Raw genomic sequence first — 13,680 nt, forward strand, 5'->3', positions numbered from 1 at the left:
TAAATATTCAAATTAAGTTACCAGGGACAGTGTTCTTAAGCATTCTTTTAAAGATGTTTATTCAAATTACTAAATAGGAGAGTACTTCCCATCATGATATTGCATTGCAGAATTATTTTCTGATGATGATTTTTGTGTCAAGTGTGCGAAATTCTTAAATATGGTGTTTAATCAGGATCTCTTGATGGGATGCAGTATTTCAAAGAATAACTTAAGTTTCAACGTTGGTGAAAACAATTTTGTACCATTTAAAGATCAAATAAAACCTTTTTGGATTACTCAAATCATATATTGCTATTTGACCAGTGCCTGAAGAGGCTGTGTGATGAAATAATAAACCTGATGTACTGAAATAAAGCAGAGTTCTGAAACGTTTGTTCTGTTTGCAACTTGAGAAGTTAAGCCTGAAAGCACTTCTTATTTTACTCTTCATTGCCTCTTCTTTTTTCAATTCCATCATCCAGTTTCCAAACTCAAATGTCACCATCAGCTGTGCAAGTAAAGGATTAATGGAAAATAGACTATGCAAGATGATCCGTTTATGGAAGAGATTGGTTATGAAAAAGTAATATGGTGGAAAAGAATTTAAAAAGATTTTTCTAACGATAGATAATTTTCATTAAAGTTAGATCTGAATCACGAGTCTATTAATTATAGTTCTTTACTACTCTTAGACGTGCAAATTTTCTGAAAAGGAAATTCAGGGTAGTCAAAGTGGCAATAATTACTGTGAACTGATTCATGTATAAATTCAGGGGGAGACGGTTGACTGGCATCATCATGAGACATAACATGGACATGAGCACAGTAAAATCTTGTGTCATTGGATTATACCCCCTTTACAACTTTCTCAGGTCCCATTAAATGTATGTAAAACTGCAATTAAATTATTTCAGTTTTATAAATATTTTTGTGCTTCCAAGCTGTTTAGAAAATTTTGCAACTTCGTTTTGTCATACACTCAATTAATTTCCAAGAGATGTCCTTCCATGGCATAGATAAACTTCATCTCTGGTATTAATGTGACGTTTGGAATTAGAATTTGAAAATAGTAATTGAGTATGTACACTGCCATTAGTGGCAGAAATTTGAATACCCACTTAAAACTATGATATGCTTTGGAATGGTGTACAAAGGGAGAAAACTAGGTGAGAGTAATTTTTGGATCAACATCCTAGTAATATGCATTTAAGGAGTGTACTGCATCCTCTGGTCAAATGAGTTTACTTAATTTTCAAAATACATTGACAATGTCTTGTTGTTTACATATACACACAGCCTAAATGAAGTCGTATGGGAAAGCAAGCTAATTTTAAGTGTGCTTAAGACCTGCGTTTTTCTATTATGAAAAGATGTAACAATTATAATTTTCAATTGAGTGCTAAAAGATTCTTCCCAAGAAGAAAGAAATGAGTCAACAGTTGAAGAACCACTGACAGTAAAAAAAATACTGACATTTTGCACCTGAACACTATTCTTTTGGCCCACCAGAAGGTCATGGAATCTGCTATGATTTGCAGTTAAGTTTTATGATGATGGTGGTCTTCAACCAAAATATTCAACTAAAGAGTGCTTCTTACCCAACCGGAATATCAAATCACAAAATTTCATCCAGATTAAGGGACGACCATCTTGTGCTCCACTAAGATCAACGGTAATGCTTGACTTCAACTGACTTTGGTAATCTCAATTAAATGGGATTTGTCACGCAAAAAATAATCCAAGATTAAACTTGTTTGCTTTTTTCGTAGAACAATTCTGTGAATTACTAGAATGAATCGTATATTCATTTAAAATCAATCATTTATTTTCAAAATTAACACTCTTTAGTGCAATCAATCTTTTGGCCAATAATGGTCCAACAAAGAAAGAAGTCATATCCAGGAATATTAACCCCACTGATACAATGTAAATGACCCTCTCACAAGAAAGTATTTCATCTTGTCTTCCTGCTTCAATTTCATACTGAAAATTTATTAGAACTTGGCGATATAGAAAATTGACAAGACAGCTTGGTTAAATGTTTTCTCAAGAATAGTCAAGTTGATTGAAAACATCCTAGATATGTTAATGTAATTTTCAAATCTAAGGGATTATTCACTTTAATCATTAAGAACATTCAATTTTTTATAGTAACTTTTTGTTCGAGATAACAAAAATCACAGGAAAGGGCACATTTCTCAAAGCCACAAGTCAAGTTAATAGCATGCTTCAAATTGGGACTTATAAATGGCAAGTTTTCCCAGCTTCATCATGTAACTACATGTTCCATAGCATATGTCCTTAATAATTTTTGGATTCCCATTTTGCTAAAATTCAAGCTCTTATTTAGAATGTTTCCCAATTATGGAAAACTATTTTTTGAGCTGTAAATTGACTTTAGCTTTGAAATACAGGCCCCATTTGGAAGCAACACTCGTTGGCCTTCTAAATGGTACTACATGAAGCTCTGAATACAAAATGAAAATATAGAGGAGTTAATTGCACACTAATTATAACCCAGGAAGTAAAAGAAAGCAATTGGAAACTATGGATTACAGAGATGGTAAGTAATGAATATACTAAGTGGAGGAGAAAATATAACAACTCAGGACTGGAGACGGGAAACTAGGTCAAAATTATCAGGAACAAAATCAACATGCCCAGCAAAACGTAATCACAAAATTCCCTGACCTTTACGGATATGACCAAAAAATGTTCAACTTCACAATGATCTACAGGCAATACTGCAGGTATGCTCCATCAAGGCCTATTTTCCGTGAATTAAATTTGCTACCACTTCCATGCATCTACATTATGTTTTTAATTCTATATATAAAAAATAACATCGGAAACTATTCTCTTAACTCTGCCTATCATCATCATTACACCAGAGGCAGGAATGACTTCCATTATGGGAATATAAGAACTAAAGCATTGAAATTAGGACCCAATGAAATGGGCATCAGATTATATAACAAACTACCCAAAAGTATCAAGGATACAAAGGGAACTGCTGCATTCAGGCATAAATTAAAAAGATATCTACAGCGCAATATGTTTTACTCGGTTGATGAATATCTCAACAATATTCCCAACCAGTAAGTTCATACTTTTAGTTTCTAGCAATGGTCATGGTCTGATTCATGTTAATGATCAATGATTTTTCTGAATTTGATATTGTATGTGCATGTTACAGCCAATGTTCATGGGTTTGTACCAAACATTTATGTAACTATGAGCATCATTTCTTTGATGTATCTTAACTGAGCCTGTGTCTTTGCTCCTCATTGACGTGCCTTATATCATGTACATACACCACCCACCTGGTATTTTTGTATTGTGATCTCTGGGCAAATAAAAAGTAATAATAATAATAACTGTGCGTGCTGCCCACTCAAAAAATGGCCATGGACAATTATCAGAGTTCAAAAAATAAGACAAGATAGAAATGTGGAGAATTTATAAGTTATTGATTCTCAAAATGTCCCCAGAAGTAAGGCAATATCTAAAAGAGGTGCACAATGTGGCAAATCATTCCTGCGTCACATATAGGGGTATAAGTATACGAATTGACCTGTCAAGTGAAAATTTTGCTAACCCCAGAGAAAGCATTAAAAAATGTTAATAGTAAAACTATAATAATTTTGGCCCCATGTTGAATATTTTCCTTGAAACAGATTGCTAATTATGCCTAAGCTTATCACCATGGAAATAATTCTACACAATTCAAGAGCGTGCTTTTCAGTTAGTTCCTTTACTAACGAAAAATAATTATGGAGTTTAACCAAGATGAATTCAAGATTGAAAACCAAGTAAATCCACTCATCAGTAATGGGAAATGAGGGAACCTGTTAACAGCTATTTTAGTTCATGTCAATGGTTAAGGCTCTTTTTCTCATGTTGTTCTAAAAGGTGGGCAAGAGTAATCAAACTATTTCATTATCTTCATACATTCCTGAATTACAGTGCATTTTGTAGAAACTAGCTAAAGATGGTACAAAAACAAAGTTATGTATATAACCCAAATTGATTGCTTTCAATGCATTAAGTTGAGAAAATTACATAAAGTACACCTGAGACAATGAATGTTTTATTGATGGGAAAATGTTATGCCCAAAGAAAATAATGTTAAAAACAAAAAAAGCATGAAAATGTGTCTTAGTCAATGGACCATATATATCATTATAAAAGTGCATTAGAGAAGAAAGGAAATCTAATAAATATGGACTATAAAGACAAAAGTACTAAATAAGTAGAGGAAAAGGCAATTTGGAGTGCTATGCAGAATAGAAAAATATATAAGTTTTTAGCCATAGTATTATTAAAGACCAAATCAATCAAGCATATCACATGAAATATAAAATAACATATAATTACTGTCTTCTGCAATATGAAAGAGGCAGAAAGTGAGTGTATGAAACATACAGATTTTGAAGGCTGTGGTAGAAGGGAGAAAGCTGAGTATGCAGGGTAGAGGGAGAAAGAGAGTAGGCTTATTAGATAACAAGAAAGAAGGCAGAAGTTTCAAAGAAATAATGTAGTACAAAAAGAAGAAGTTCTTGCGAGACATGTAATTAAATAGGCATTGGGAACCATCCAAAACCTACCTTTCATGGGTAGAATACCTTGAATGAAGGAATAATATCCTCGGCCTTCCTCTGTTGTTCTTCCCCTCTTTTATGTTTCCTTCTAGTTGGACTGATCCCCAATAGATTATGATTCCTCAGGGTGCATCAAATTGTTTCCCACTTCTTTTTAAAGTGCGTTCCATATGATTCACTCTTTTAAGTACTTCCATCTTTACTCTCTCAATCCATTTTATTTTCATTATTATCAAGTAGCACAACATTTCCATTGCTTCCAATCTTTTCTCTGCAGCTCCTATTGTCCAACAGGATGTGGATGAGTGAAAAAATCACAGAGATGCATGATTTTATCAAGCATTTTCACGACAGAGAAAAATTATGGGTGATGTGAAGGAGCTGGCTGATTGGAGGATATTTTCATCCCACACAGATGGATGCCTTTTTAGGTACTTTCCTATTTTATTCATGAAAGACAACTTAAGAACAAGAGAGAGAGGTTAACTAATACCAGTGATTTCCACTCCCTGCAGAAAATCACTCGGATAGCAAAACAGTCTAGCATGTAGTGCACGAAAAGTATATACTGTTAGTTCAGTCACATTTGCTTTGATACTTGGAATAGTGGGACATACATAACACACCAACCCATAGCATGAACTTTAAGAAATTTTAAAATGTTTCCAAAGAAAATCTGCATTTACCAAAAACTAATAATGGTGCAATTTCCCAATATCTGAATGTTAATGAAGGAAAATGATACTTAGGAAGAACCTTCTACACTTTATTTACTACTACTTTAGACTACTGTCTGTGACAGCTTATAAAATGCATCTTTTTTTTCCAAAATTATGGTTTACAAAAATTCAGCTGCATCTTACATGTGAGAGTTCAAACTCCATGGGCCAACTCTCAAAACTGAAGAGGGTAGAAAAAGAAACTTTGCACTACCACATAAAGATTTAATACTTCACACAACCATGGTTTAGATGATGATGACCATGGTCATGAGAAGTATTAAATCTTTCGGTGGAAGTGCCAAGTTTCTTTTCCTACCCTCATCATGAAGGAATTCCTTAAAGGTAAGCCTGAAACTGTTGTTTTACAAAACTGAATGTTATTTGTACCCCAGAAGAATGAAGAATGCTGTAGTAGGGATTGTTATTATTAAGCTAATTGCTATTATGTGACAAAAATATCATCTCCCTTTCATCTGTGATGTCAAAAGAGGTGAAAGAGAGATATCAAATGAACTTGGGTCATATTTTATCACAACTGATTATAACAAAAGGATGCGCTCTGCTGAGTGGAATTATTTTTGCGTTTAACAATATTAAGTAATGAATATGACAATAGGAGGCAAGAGATTAAGCTCCAAATTTAATTTTAACTGAGTTTTAGCCTACTTTAAGGAGAATAGAAGTAGAAATAGACTTTTCTTGGTAATTACATCAATGATTGTGCCCACTATTTGGCTTTTCTGCAATATAAGATCTAAAAGGTACTAGAACTTAAAGTTGGTTGGGTGTTGTGATTTTACGTGCACTGTTACAACTTTTTTCTTTGGTGCCCTACTGAAATGAGGGTACATCTTATATACCGTCGAATACAGTAACCAACTTTTTGAGTGGTCAAATGGAATTACCTACTATGCCCCATACGGTGATTAAAGAGGCATGATTTTCCATTCCCTGCAGATACATTTAAAGTTTTCACAATAAATATTACCAAATAATGCGTTCCTCACGTAAAAATGTCATTCTTAATGGGCCCCCAGTGTACTCCATTGTAGTCGAGAGGATTTTGATGCACAGAAGCATAAATAACAATAAAGCTTTATTGGTAACTAAGTCTAATATTTATATAAAAATGATAAGAGTATTAGACAACCATTCTTACAGAGTTGGCTTCTTTAAATATTGCCCATTTTAGTGCCCAAAAACAAACATTCGTTGAACATTAGCCTCCTTCAACAAATTTTACTATGTTGTCAAGCCTTTTAAAGAATTTGCAATTTTCTGAGTCTTATAATCGCTTCTTAGTTGAATAAAGCTGAGGAGAATGGATCTGTCAAGTACAGCCTGTAATGGAATAAAAAAGTAACTGTCACACTATCTTTGAACACTTCTATGAAAATAACACAATAAGATTTACATTTTTAATGCAAACTTACAAGTTGGTCACCACTGCAAACTTGCTTTAGATTTTCTGGTTTAACCAGTAATAAATTACATAAAGCATGCAAAGTGTCAAATAGTGTGTTCACCAAAGGAACTTGAAATTCTTTGGCACATTTCCTGTACTCGTTCACATCACATATAACACACATTGCACCTGGGAAAAAAGAATAATAATGTTAAACTCATGATATAGTACTTAACCCATCACCAGAATTGAAGTTTCATTTTAATTTAACTAAATTAATTCAGTTTTTATAGACTGAGAAGTTTAATTTACTATAGGTTAGTCAGATGAATTCCAAAATTTTTTCTAGTACATTGAAATATAAACCCTTCAATCCTTACCCAAGTCACTCCTGTGTGTTAGTTATATAAGTTTATGTCACTGAGAATGACAAACATATTACAATGATATGAATATTAAAGCACCAATTTTTGTTTCCCTTTGATTTAACATGCACTAATATTCGCCTCTTAAAAAAAACTAAACAGACAGTTGCTCTTAGAAACATAAGAGAGCAACTTCTATCACAAAGATAACTGCAAGCAGTAATGTAAGATGAAGAGATGGCCTCCACTATCGGAGAAAAACATGAATTTCCTACTAATTTTAACATAACCTCTATCGAAAATGCAACCTCCAATTCAATACATACACAATTTTAACATATTCTTGTGAGATATTTAATGAGTAAAACATAAAAATACATTTCAAATATATTTTCTTTATAAACTCAATTTTAAACAAACCCCAATTTTATATTTTCTCTACCTCATCAAAATATGTCTTGAGAGGTCTGAGTGTAAATTGGAAACAGTTGACAAGTATGTACAGGACCAATCCAAGAGTTTTGTGTTATTTGAACTTAGTGGCATCAAAATTTTATCCTAATTTTTTCTTCCCCTTTGAGTAACATAAGCACTAAGTAGGAATGCATTTTATATATTCCCTTGGCAACGAGAATATATTTGTAAAATGAAGACAATATATTTACATAAGCCAATAAACTCACCACAGTCACAATGTGATTTTATCAATAGCATATATTTTAATCTTTAATGTATTGACATTGACACAAGGATCATCCCACTATCGTTAAATCTACTTTTTAACAAAAAAGTCAGTCATAGAGTCATCAGTTTTGGTGATTATTTTATAGTCTATGAAATGTACCAAATCATAACCCATTTCATACAATTTGTCCAGATCGGCCTAAATATCCAAGTATAAACACACAATTAAACATCCCGCTGACATTAACAGCCCTAAGGGAGGTCAACACTACAGCGTCAGAGTCATCACTGCCATTGTCACTCTTACATTCAGGTGTTATATTGGTTTGGTGATATTCCATCAAAATCCCACAGTTTCAGTCCATCCAGCTAATCATTCTCATTTCCTAACACAGGCAATTCATTACATCTATTCCGCTGTTCAGGTATAGAACTGACTGACTATCAATAAATTCCTAAAATAAATTTAACCCTGGATTAGATGGCAGCCAGGAGATAGTCATAAAAAGGTAATTTAATACAATTAAAGATCAGCTGCTTTTCTTAATTGATGAATCCCTAAAAATTGGAATTTTCCCAAGCCCTCTTAAATCTACAAAAATAGTGCCAATATAATGCCAGCTATTTGTCAGAACACACAACACTACTCATGGGCCCACAGCAATGGGCTTAAGGTTATTTAATGAGCTTCCACATGAATCAAATATGAAACAAAAGTACCTGTTTTCAAGAAAAAGCTATTCAACCCAGTGAGGGAATTATGGGTTCCCTGAAGGATTATGGGTTCCCTAAGGATTATGGGTTTATAGGTAGGCCCTAAAAGAACCAGCAATTGAGAAACTAGTGGATCAGGCAATTCAGCCAAAACTTCCACTTCATGTTACCCAGAATAATATTGTGGCAATTTACTATCCGAGGACCAAGGGTTATTTTTGTGATAATCATTGTTTCATGTTTATCCATTTTAAGTAAAATGAATACATATAAAATTATAAGAGTCAAAATGGACTATTTCTCCATTTCATGTTAAGGAGTTTTGCACTTCCACTTTATCATAAAAATCTGTCATGCAGTTTTTTTTAATTTTTTAAAAACAGTAAGCACAGTCACTTAACTATACCTGAGATGATCATTCCTTTTTTAAAAATATATTTCTGATTTTCATTTGCCCTGACCTGAATGATGATATAATTTAGAAAAGGAAATTACAAGGTAAAAGAAAGTATCAACATCCCCACCTGATGAATTGTACTGGAACTGCTGCAAGTGTTCATAAATAACTCTGTGAAAACGACATCCCAACTCCATCATCAGGGATTCCACATTCTTCCCATCTAGACTGTCCCTGATTCTAATCACCATTTTGGAAACATACTGAACCACTGTAATGCATGCCTGTAAAAAGAAATATTGTATCATTCTCACTGAAGACAATGATTTAAAATGACAAAAAATAATCGCATTAAGAGGGCATTGAAAAGATTTATCAAGGGCAGATTATACCTGTGAAGCCAAAGTGTCAAGGTCAGTTTCAGGCTTAAAATCAGTCTTCTTCTGCTCACTTTGGAGATATATCTTTACCCAACCTATAATAGCATTGATGGACCTGTGAAAGAGATTAAGAGTTTCACCTATTTTTAATGGAATATATTAACAATGCTCAGCATGGCGGTAGGCCATAAAAATATGCACTCATCGATAAATATTTGCAAGTACATATGAATGCCTCTACTTTAAGGTAATTAAGAATGTAAGTTGTAGCCTAGGGAGCTGAGTGATCAGGTGCTGACCAGAAGGTTCCAAGTTCAAATCCAAGGTGATGCCTTTACACATCCCCATTAATAATAAAAAGGGTTTGACGTTCTGGTTATTTGAACTTTGTGATAAACCAAGTCAGAACCAGGATAGGAACTAGATCTAAACCATAATGTTAGAACTTAATATGTTTAGAGACTAATTATAGGGAACTCTAAAATCACCTAGGTAAATTGCCTTTAGGTTGATTATAGTTGTGACAATTGAATTTAAATTTATTTATTGACCAATAGCAATACAAAAATTTGCAGGGATAGGCATTTGTAAGTACTGTAAAATTATGACATATCAAAACACATTATAAACATAATCTGTAGGTACAGATATTTAGTTGAGTTCTCGACAATATTGGCCAAACTCATCCAAGGTATAAAATGTTAATTATAAAAGATTCCGATAAAGAAATGTTTCTTAGGGCATCGGGTATAAGGTTATACAGTTTTATGCCTATAGGGAAGGGACCGTCCTCACTCCTTTTTGAGTTTCTGTGAAAAAGGTCATATTATTTGAACTGGTTTCATATGAATGGTATTCTATATTTGTACTTAATGAATATTTTTAATAAACAAAATTAGATTAACAATATATGAAAATGGTAAATTTAAAATGTATAGCGATTAAAAATGAATCCAGCAAGATTCCCTTACAGATAGGATGTAATGAATAAATAAAAGATTAAAAATTGGTTTTAAATTATGGGAAAAATTAATCATGTTTTTCCAGATGACCACCAAATGGAGTTGTAATGCTTTTTCAAATGCTTTCATCACCCAATAAATAGAAACATGCTCAATGTTGCATTCATCTACAGTAATGACAAACATTGAAACGAAACTTAGTACATGAAAAATTGCTACTTCATAAGATAACTTAATTCCTCTTTTATCTATTTTTAGTCAATTAGAAAGCACTCGTGGAGCAGTTGCAAATCTGAAAAGACCTAAACAATACTCATTATTGACAGATTCTCATAACTTCATGATTTTGGGTCCTGCGTTTCATGTGAAGGAGATGGAGTATTTACTCCAGAAAGAGATGCAACCTATATGCAGAGCAATCAAAATCATACCGCAGTAATGAAAATAATTTATAATCATGGAAATTGAAAACTTCAACTTGCACACATCACTTAACTCACCTATCTAATCCAGTATCCAGCTTCATCTCAATTTGTTCCAACACGAACTTTTTCTTGAACAAGCAATCACTTTGCTTAGGCGTAGATCTGCAAAGTAAGTATTTCCTGTTATTACTTGTACACAAGGTGATCAAAAAATGAATTTGAGAAAGGATAGTAACAACTAAAGCCAACCCATTGTAATAAGAAAGGCAGGGAAGAAGAAGGTGACGAAAATATGAAAGGCAGAATTAAAACCTGTAACTTTACGACAGTATACGCCGTCTGTGCAATAAAGGCGCGAACTCATGCAATCTGGCGGCCATGACGCATACTATAGCCCCACCCACTAGCGGTGCTAGTTGCCTGAGAACCAATGAGCTGCCTGTGTTTGGCGGATCGTTGACCTGTGCGTATGGTGCCAGCTATGTTAGTTTCTGTTGTCTTTGTTTTTACTGTTTGTTGAAAATGGAAATTGACGAAATCACGGATCAACGAATCAACATCAAGTTTTGGGTGAAGTGCGGTAAAAGTTATCAAAATTTTCTGAAATGTTGACAGCTGTTTACAATGATAATGCTCTGAAGAAAATATCCATTTTCAAGCGGATTAAGCATTTTAAAGAAGGCTGACAAGTCGCCACGGATAATGCAAGACCAGGACGACCTTCAACCACCTGTGTTGACAACAACATTGATCGTGTGTAGTCTCTTGTTCTTACTGATCATCGAAAAACTGTCCAAATGATAGCTGATGAACTAAATTTAAGAAAATCAACAGTTCACACTATTTCAACTGAATACGATAGATGGATCCTTCACCATGACAATACACCTGCACATTCAGCATTGATTGTTTGCCAGTTACTGGCTAAAAATTCATTCACCATCCTTGATCATCCTCCTTATTCACCAGATCTCGCCCCCTACGACTTTTTCCTATTCCTAAAATGCAAAAATGTGATGAGGGGACATGGGTGGACACAATAAAGCAAGAAACGACGAGAAAACTAAAAAGCCTACTGCTGAGGACTTCCAAGGGTGATTTAAACATTGGAAAAGAAGATGGAATAGGTGCATAGCAACGAATTGAGAGGATCTTAAACGGGAAAAAATCGATGCCGACTAAATTTTTCAAAGTAAAGTGTTTATGGCCTCAGGTCACATATTTATTGGAAATAGTAGTATTCTCATAATTAAAAAATTACTTATTTTTCACACTTTCATTGGTGTATGATACAACACATTTTGCTATACTGTAACACATTCATTTGCATATTCACAAAGTCAAGCCTGATACCATTACTTTAGCAGCTTATTTTAGTGTACACACAATTACACATCACTAGCTTCATGCTATACCAAACATACCATTTGTACCAATTCATTCCATTCATAAGGGCATCATTACTTTTCCTATCACATGGCCAAAAAGGGCAGAGGCATGCCTTGCTTTATGGCAATTCAAAATCACTTAGAATAATCATTTGATGGCATGCCTAAATTTGGTATAGTGGAAAATTAAAAACAAGCTAATCCCTCAAATGTCATGACTAGACTATAGATTACATGCATTACTACTTTGCATTGCACCACAGTCCACAAATTTAAAGCCAAAATTTAAACACCCGGGTGTTTAACCTTTGACAAATCCAAAGAAACTGTGGAAAATGCTAGCTAGACTTTGACTTTGACCTTGGGGACTGAGGTGCAATGCACACAATTACAAGTACCTCTGATATTTTATGCATGATATTTCAACAAAAAATCTTGTTGCTTTAAGGCCCCTAACATTTCGAAGAGTAGGATGCCTCAGTAGCTTAACTAGCTAAGCACTAAGCCGGACATCGAAGGGTCAGGTTTGAATCCTGGTCAAAGCGAATGATTTTTACACTTTGAAAAATTTTTACCTCAATCAGCCTTTATAAAATGTTAAATATTTGACAATATGCTTATAATAACATTATTATAAAAAATAAAGCATTATTTCCACCAACAACTAACTTTAAATCAAAAAAGGAATGAATATTACACCCATAAAAAAAATATCAGTAAACAACTGTGATTTCAAAGAACAAAATTTTTTACAGGAAAGCACTAAAACCATCTTAAAGGTAATCCATATCCTACATAAAATGAATTTCTATAACCAAGTAATAATGAGATAAATCATTATTTAAATAAAAATAAAAACGTATATTCAATACCATAAAGAATGTTTTATAATCATGCGAGAACTCACCAAGAGTTGCATTATTGTATTGGGCTGACATGGACATTTTAAATACTTCTATTCTCACGGTGACATACGTATTACATATCTGAATTGGTGATGGTTACCATTGTGTGAAGTACACACCCAACCAATGAATGAACACACTGTTGTCTTAAAATTTGAACAGAATCAATGCTGACTTAACCATCCATTTTTTCTACAAGACCTTTAAAGGTTTTCGCGCAAAAAAGGCAAAAACAAATTTACACACCCAGAAATGTATATCCATACTAAAAAGAAAGAAAGACTCGTACTTTTCCACAGATTTCTGTGGAAAAGTACGAGTCTTTCTTTCCTTTTAGAATGGATATTAAATACTTCCACGAAGTGAAGCCTGAAACAATAGAATATATTCCAAAAATGTATCTTTAAGGGGATAATTATCAGTAAAATATTTGTATTTAATTTCGCTATTTCAAGACAATTATAATTCAGTGTCCACTTCAGCAAAGTTTTGATCATATCAAAGTATTACGTTAATAAATTCAAACTGTATATTGAACTACTATAAATATCAGAAGGCAAACTGCTAAAGCACAACCATTTTAGCTAGTTATAGCCAAGATTTCACTTCAAATGAATATCAAAGTCAACACATTCTAATGATACAATTTTGTTATTGAATATCCTGGGGGATTAGCCACTATATATGTCACAGACTTTATAAGGAAATTTCTCATTTTATTTCACCCCTGAATACTTGACGTGAGAAACC

At 33.4% G+C, this 13,680-nt stretch overlaps 1 protein-coding gene across 1 annotated transcript in view; it reads right to left on the minus strand.

Moving 5' to 3' along the window:
* Positions 1–6,386: 6,386 nt before the first annotated feature.
* The window catches only part of Sec10 (Exocyst complex component Sec10), a 30,100-nt gene continuing 22,806 nt past the window's right edge, over positions 6,387–13,680 (minus strand). The window contains exons 13-17 of the mRNA XM_071597934.1: positions 10,713–10,799; positions 9,263–9,365; positions 8,998–9,154; positions 6,739–6,899; positions 6,387–6,646 (exon numbers count right to left, since the gene is read on the minus strand). Coding sequence (XP_071454035.1) covers positions 6,548–6,646; positions 6,739–6,899; positions 8,998–9,154; positions 9,263–9,365; positions 10,713–10,799 — 607 coding nt within the window. The 3' untranslated portion in view covers positions 6,387–6,547. The remainder of the gene's footprint in view (positions 6,647–6,738; positions 6,900–8,997; positions 9,155–9,262; positions 9,366–10,712; positions 10,800–13,680) is intronic.

The sequence above is a fragment of the Hetaerina americana genome, unplaced genomic scaffold (assembly GCF_022747635.1).
Source record: "Hetaerina americana unplaced genomic scaffold, ioHetAmer1.1.p SCAF_9, whole genome shotgun sequence".
NCBI classification, from domain to species: Eukaryota; Metazoa; Arthropoda; class Insecta; order Odonata; family Calopterygidae; genus Hetaerina; species Hetaerina americana.